General features: G+C 37.8%; 1 protein-coding gene across 1 annotated transcript; it reads right to left on the reverse strand.

The window, feature by feature from the left end:
* Nucleotides 1–864: 864 nt before the first annotated feature.
* LOC110113631 (probable lipoxygenase 6) lies at nucleotides 865–6594 on the reverse strand. Its single transcript, XM_020846287.2, has 8 exons — nucleotides 5949–6594; nucleotides 5566–5846; nucleotides 5260–5497; nucleotides 2991–3314; nucleotides 2800–2885; nucleotides 2597–2704; nucleotides 1947–2518; nucleotides 865–1725 (listed from the first exon to the last, which is right to left on the reverse strand). Exons 1-8 carry the CDS (start codon nucleotides 6322–6324, stop codon nucleotides 981–983), a joined length of 2730 nt encoding a protein of 909 aa, XP_020701946.1. The 5' UTR covers nucleotides 6325–6594; the 3' UTR covers nucleotides 865–980.
* Nucleotides 6595–8128: the final 1534 nt, after the last annotated feature.

Raw genomic sequence — 8128 nt, forward strand, 5'->3', positions numbered from 1 at the left:
CGAAGGAAAACTCAAGCAACGCATTCTATGAAACTCATTAATGGAGTCTTCAATCAGGGATAGAATCAATCTCAAATTTAAAGGTGAGCAAAATTTTCATATAAATGAATTAATATTAAAAAAAATGATCACATAATTCAAATCAAAATTTTATATTTTATTATGATTGATAAATTAGAAAATAAAAACAAGCTTATCAATCTATCTTATATTTTTTTTGATAATGTTACATTATAACTTCATTAGAATTTGGAAATCAAATCAAACACATTTATTTCAATGTAAGGTCTCCTTAAAGAAAATATTCTTCTCTCTACTGTATCATTAACAACTAATAAAGTTAATGTTAAACTAATAAATCTATAAAAATTATAGCTATTTTGTATAATTTTCTATTTTAAACAAAGTTTTAAAAAAATTTCAACGGTCTTATATAACTTGCATAAATTTTTTTTAAAAAATATTTTTTTATTTAGGCAAAATAGAGTTAACGATGGCGGATGAATTATCTAAAATATTATTACTAAAATTAATTTAGCAAGCATAGATCCACCCATCTTATAACTAATTAGGCACGGTTAGCGAGAGAAATTATTATGTGCGGAATTCGGATACATCCGGACTTCAATAAAAACACAACTTGTATCCTTATACACCGTGTGTTTGTACACAACTGTAAACACTATGCACAAATTATAAAATTATGTACATAATATATATAAACTTATATACATAATATACATATTATATACACAATATACATATTTATACACACTATGTATAAGGACACGTCATGTTTTTTATTGGAGTCCTCGACACATAATAATTTCTCCTTTAGAGATATAACAACTTAGGCAATAAAAATAGTTTAATATTAATTATAAATAAAAAAACTTAGGCAATAAAAAATTACAAATAATAATAATAATAATACATTTGCTCCACAAACTTCCACAGAGAGAGGAGAGAGAGAGAGAAATTCATATAGAAATGCTATTGGGCACTCCACGGGCAGTGACCCCTGGTCCCGAACTAGGCAGAAGCAACTCATAAGGCAGCACACCTGCACCACACCGATTCCTCTTCCCCGAATCCCCATTCCTCCTGCTAATCTCCTCCTCAATCCTCTCCATCTCCGCCGCAAACTCTTTATACCCTTCCAAAACTTCCTCCTCCGCCGTCCAAGCCGCCTCCCTTATCCCCCCTATATACTCTTCATCCGGCGAATGCGTCGACAACGTATCCACCACCGCCATAAACTTTGTCGCCTGCAAAACATTGGGTATCGCCGACAAAAAAAAACGGTGCGGGTCGGCGATAAAGGTGGCATCTTTATCGTCAGGGAGAAGGCGGCGCATCAAGGGAGGGCGGTTGGGAACGTAGCCGCCGAGAGGGTATTGGCCGAAGTTCAGGGCGGCGTGTTGGGCGGAGGAGAGCCATATGAGGGTGGTGAGGATGGAGGAGAGGTCGGTGGGGGTGGAGAGAGGCGGCCACCAATGGGAGTGGCGGAGGTCGGCGTGGCCGGAATTGATGGATTCGGAGTACCAGGATTGGAGTTCGGTGTCGGAGAGGATGGAGGTGGCGTTAGGATAGTAATGGGTGGTGTAGATGTTGACCCAATGCTCGATGGCGGACCAGATTAGAAGGCCGTCGTTGGCGTAGGGGTAGTCGGGGATGAGGAGACGGAGTCCGTGCGGCTGAGATGAGTCTTCCACGGCTACGCCCCTGCATTTAGGGGATTTTTAGCAGAGAAAACTATGAAATTTGGGGAAAATTCAACATATCTTGTCTAGAATAACTATTTTAAGGGAAACTTAAATAGCTATCGCTAAATTCTATGTATTAAATATCTAACATCAAAATTTTTATATTTATTTATACATTTCTATAAATAAAAATACAAATACAAAATTAACATTAAGGATATTTCCAAAACTGTTACTCACCTTCGTATAAGATCTGCGGGGAGGCCTTCCTGATCGAACCGCCAATGGCGGCGGTAATACTCAGCCGAGATCTCCATACAGAGCGGCCCAGGTGTAAAGCACGCCTCTATAACTCCGCCGGCGTTGATCAAACTCTGCCTAGCGAGGGCATTGATCTCGAGCGTGTACCTCATGTGCGGGTGGAGCAGCCTGAAAATTGGATGCATGGAGCTCAGCCGCCGGTGCGCCGCCAATATAAAAGGTTCAATACAAGCGTGCGTCCTCAGCCAATGATTCACCAGTTGGTGCACCCCGCAGTCATTCGCGCAGACGTGCGCCTTTCCCAGCTGCCACAGCCAGCTCGTCGTAGCATCGCACGGCGGCGTCAGCACGCGGCTGCGCCGCTCGCCTCCCGCGATCTCCGGCGGAAGCGTTAACTCGATCGCCACCGGCCTGAGAGTCCCCAACGGACTTAAAAAGAAGATTGTGCGGGTGGCGTAGGTCTTACGGCCGTCGAGTGCGTTGATACGGTCGACGAACGGGAGGTAGGTGTCGTGGTGGTCGATCATGAAGAGCTTCCCCTCTTCCATTGCCTTCACGAGAAATTTAATTACAAATAGCAGGAATTATAAAATTGGTTTAGGGATGGGGGTGTTGGGTAAATTGATTACCTGGTGGACGGACATGCCGTTGAGGTGGCCGGCGATGTGGGCCTCAGTGAGGGAGGATTCGGGTGGGCCGTAATGGTCCGGATCGAGCTTGCTTACTGGCGGGAAGACCTGTGGTGATGCGTTTGACCATCTGGTTTTTAGCATTCACGAAATATTTTTGGTATCAAAAAACTAAAACACCAATGACGGAAGCCAGGAATTACTTGTACACGCTCGACGTTGATCGGGTTGATACCGGCGACAGCTTGGCGGCCCAGCTCGTCGTCCCGGAGCCACGCGAACTTGTCCTCTGCACATATGAGATCAAGTAAGGTTAGCACAAGCCCCATCCAGTTGATTAAGGATCTGTTTGGGACAGTTTTCGCTGAAACAGCTTGTGATGATGGAACCTTACTGGAGAGAATGCTTGGAGTGTCATATCGAAGTAAGCCATGGCTAGACTCATGGAGCTTCTTGACAAGAGGAATCTTATGGAGAAGATGGCCCTGAATTCCAAGCTTTAAGAGCAGCCCTTCCTTGTAAAGGTTATCGATGTCATGAAAACATTGAAAGTCGTAATCATCAGCAGAAATAGAAGCTATGAGAGAAGGAATCAAGTTGTGAAGCACAGCCTTCAATCTCCCTGCGGAGAAAGCGTCCTGCTTCAGCTCCTCGAATGCTTCGTCTCTAGGCACATAAACTGGATGGGGCTTCTCAATTCTGCTCTCACATAACAGATCTGCAACAAAGCCTCAGCTCTTTATGTTTCTTTAAAGAGTCCTTTCTTCATAAATTTTAAAAAAAAGGTAATTGGCTTGAAGAATTTTATTTTTTAAAAAATATTTCAATATTAGATATAAATATAAAAAATACTAAATTTTCTATTAAAAATTGCCCATTTTAGTTGATACATTATTAAAATTTGATTTCATCTGATACAAATCTCTTGTACATTTAAATTGAAATTTTTTGATATGAACTCCAATTTCACCAAGTTTATAACTAAATTAAATGTATTAATGAGTTGAACTCATTCACAATAAAAGTAATTCAATCCAATTGTAAATGAGCTCAAATAAAAAATTTAAAATATAATTAAAAACTTCAAATTATAACAAAAACAACAAGCCTTTATCTCACTATGTGGGGTCGGCTACATGAATCCTTTTTCTCCTATGTTTTAGGTTAAGAGTCAAATTCTCATCTAAATCTAATAAAAAATGATCATTTTCAATATTTTCTAACAATGACTTTTTTAGGTCTCACTCTACCTTTCTTAACATAAATCAAATCTAATATATCTACTTTTCTAATTAGGTCATCAGAAGGCCATCATTTTATATGACCAAACCATTTAAGGCAACTATTTCTAATCTTATCTTCTACTAGAGCTACTCCAATATTTTCACTTATATGCTCATTTTGTATCTTATGTCCGAAAAACTTCAAATAATAAGATGACAAAAAAATTCTCCAAATCTTACAAGTTAAAAATTAAAATTCAACGTATCGACAATACAAGCCCATTAAGTCCAAAATTGTTTTATTTTGACATAACCTGTCAGGGCTCGACTACAGTTCTACCTACATCTCTATCTCTGGACGAGTGGCTTGACAAAGTTCCTTTAATTATGATATTTCGACCACTATCGTTTAACACTTTAACTGTGATCTTTTGATCACCATCACCACGCTAATATCGTCGAAGCAATGACCTTCTAACCACTAATACACAACTACAGTCCTTTTACCATCGCCATCCGATTGTGATCCTCTGATCATAATAGATCAACTATGGTTCTCTAATCATCATCATTCGACTATAGTCTTATAATCACCACTGCCCAACATTAATCCTCAAACCACTTTGCTTAGCGATTATCCTCCAACCATCATTGTTGACCGCAATGCCCTAACCATCAACAATTGATTATCATCTTGTAACCGTTCTCAATTTATACAACACCATTGTCGCTTGATTACATTAACACCCACTAACTCTATCACTTGTCGCTAGCATTATCTATAGCACCGATGCTTGTCGTCCTCGATAATTTTTTGTCTCTCATTATAAAAGTAGAATGACCAAATATACCATAAATGCCACTTTTATACAACCCCGATATCACTAAGCTATCCTAACTTTTATATAAAATCTATTTTATATAATTTATACCTAATATGCTATATCAACATATTCTCATTTTTTTTCAAGCAAAATTTTTTATCTTTCTTATTATTTTTTATTTATATGTTAAATTTGCATACAAAATTAAGATACTAAACATTTTTTTTCTTTATGGTCTCAAACCTTCGTACAAAACAATGATAAACATTAGTTAAATTATACATTATAATTTTGTTATTTCATCTGCAGTAATAAAATCACTCAATATTTAATGGATAAACTTAAATGTGCAGTCATTAAGCAAAATATTTATATTGCACAGCATTTTTTTATATTTTCAAATAAAATAACATAAAGTATATTAAAAATAGGCAGCTAAAATTTAAAAAACAGTCCCAAATAAAATTAGAAAAGCTAAGAATCCCAATCAACTTCCTACCAATTCTTTCATTGACTCATACAAAAAATGAATCCAAACAAAATCCGATCGCTTTCTTCTTTCAAAAGTGCAATCAAAATTGGAACTTGAAATATCGGATGAGAAAAAGAAACTAACTTGTATCCGTTGGCGGCCGGCCGGTACGGCACCGGCGAGGATACGGCAACTTCTCGCCGCCGAGGTTTGGCCTGGTGAGCTCCTTCCCTTTGTCAGGATTTCCCAAATCATTGTATATGTCATAATCGTAAATCCGATCGGATATTCTCCGAAGCCCTTTTCCATCTCCCCTCAGCTCCATCAACTCCTTCTCCCTCAACTCCTTGAGACCCTCCGGCGTCTCCCATGGCAGATAAGACTGCAAAACAGTACCAAAATTTCATTTTGACAATTCTAAAAGAAAAAAGTTTAATTTTGAAGCTTTACCTTGTTGCTGAAGAAGACGCGCTTGGAAGGGAGGTTCTTGGTTGACTGCACCCAAGAGTTGCAGAGGAAGTGGACGACGCCGGAGGCGAATCCTTCAACGACGATGCTCTCTAAGAAGAACTCGCGCTGGTGTCGATTGGCCACAGCGACGGCGCCGGGCTCGCCGAAGCCAGAGTCCACCGTGAAATCCACCGTGTAGACCGCTCGCTCTCCTTTAACCTTCATCTTCTCGTACCAGTCCTTGATCACTGCCTCCCCACTCTTCTTCGGCGCCTTTGTTTCTGAGATCAAGCAAATATCCATAAAAAAATATTGAGAGAGAGAGAGAGAGAGAGAGAGAGAGAGAGAGAGAGAGAGAGAAGCATAAGTGAAACATAACTTACTGCTATTACTCTCTGTGCTTATGAGTTCCAAAACCACATTTCTTCCGATCTTATCGGACAGAGCATCGAGCTGGTTAGCGACGGCGTCTCGGAAATCCTCCTTACTCTTTCTTCTCACCGTAACCACCGCTCTCACCTTGATCTTCGCCGGCTTTCCCACCACCAAACTCAACACCTCCTCGCTTATCGTAGCGACCGCTGGCCGCATAACCCTCAAAGAACGGGACGGAAGCCTCCCCTGTTTCGCTGGAAACAGAACAGGCATGGAAAAACAGAGGCCGCTTCTCTGTTCCATTTTCAAAATTTTGGGGTCGGGCAGGAGAGAGGACCTGCCAAGAAGAGAAGAATGACCGGCGACTTCGCCGGCGACAGCCATGTTTAGAGAGACTTTGGAGATCTTCGAATATAGGGGGCAGAGAAAAGAGGGAACCTCTGTAGGCTCTGCTGGATTTTTCTTCAGAATCTTTTGGATCTGCGCTCAATTGGTGGCTAGTGAAACTTGAAAGAGCAGATTTTTATCAAAGGGGAGAATTAGTGAAGTCAATGTTTAGGGTTTCGCCATTTCTGGTCAGGCAAATGGTTTTTGGTCTAATCTGTTTTTGCTTTGAGCACGTACGTAGAGCTTATGGTGGCACGCGAGGCATCATCTTGGTAGTGGCAGCTTTAGTTGTGGCCATAAAGTTTGACAAATAAAAGAATAAAAATGATTGAATATTATTTATTTATTTATTTTGGTACTAATATTAATAAGAAATATAAAAATTCAATTACATCACGTGGTAGGAGATTTATTTAGGACAAAAAATAATGTAAGATATCTTCATTTTTTATTTCAGTATGAGATTATTTTAGTTACACAATTCTCCAGTTTTATATTATCAAATATTTTAATAAAATTAATTAAATTATAATAAAAATGTTTTTTAAAATATTTAATAATTTAATTATATTTATCTTTTAAATTTAATTATTTTATCTAATAATTTAGATGTATTTGAGAGATAATCTACATTTTTTGGATCATAGAAAATATAAAAATAGCATGTAAAATTAAAGATACATTTTTTGTGGGAAAAATTAAAGATAGTTGCCTCCGACCTCCACTGATATATATTTGGTCTTGATTTATAATTTCTTCTATGCCTTCCAACCATTCTTGTGAGGGAACCTCGTCCACGTTTCTTCAACCACGAATTGTTGCTCTATTTTTCATCTCATTTTCTTTGCCTTCCAATAACTTGTCACCAATTCTCTAGTGCAAACATAAAAAATCTCCTACAAACCACCACATCATTCTGTTCATATTATTTAATCATATTGTCGCTAGATGCATCGAGAGCGACTCTTGAACTTGCACTTCCGTCCTTGCAGCCACCAGCGATCATAGTTTCTTCCTTGATCCAACGACCGCCATTTGATGCTGGTTTTCTGCCTGACCACCGAACATCATCGAGCTTTCATCTGATTTTTGTTCGTCACTAGATTTCAACCCGACGTTGATTGTTGTGATTTGATCGCTCTTAATTTGCAGGACGAAATCATGCACTTGTAATCTATTCATATACAAGTGGAATAATTTCAATTAGTCGTGACTTCATGATTTTTCACTTTTTTAGGATTTGCTATGTAAAAATATTCTATTCTTTGTTTGTGTGCTGAATATGAATATATGTACAATATTGAGAGGTAAAATTCTAAATCACAACAGTGCGTATATTTTAGCCCGTAATAGGTCTAATTAATTAATAATTATATTATATTATCTCATGATAAATTTAATGAATTTTTAATTATCAATATTTATAATTTTAAAATATTTTTTTGCAAAGGCATTAGCTTTTAGTGATTTATATAATAGATTAGATACTAAAGAGGGAGAAAGATATATGTATAAGTTAGCCAAACAAAGAGATAGGAGTAGTAAGGATTTAGTTCAAGTGAAGTGTATTAAAGATGAAGATCAAAAAATACTTTTCTTAGAAGATGATATTCAACAAAGATGGATGAGATATTTTGCTAAACTTTTTAATGAAGATTCTGATAATAAGATTGACTATAGTGACCTTAGCACCCTAGATGAAAATAAAGATTTATATTTTTATCGACGTATTAGTAAAACTGAAGTTAGAGAGGCTTTAAAAAAAATGAAGGGTGGAAAAGCTGTTGAACCTGATGATATT

This window comes from Dendrobium catenatum, unplaced genomic scaffold, assembly GCF_001605985.2.
Source record: "Dendrobium catenatum unplaced genomic scaffold, ASM160598v2 fragScaff_scaffold_847, whole genome shotgun sequence".
In the NCBI taxonomy this organism is placed as follows: domain Eukaryota; kingdom Viridiplantae; phylum Streptophyta; class Magnoliopsida; order Asparagales; family Orchidaceae; genus Dendrobium; species Dendrobium catenatum.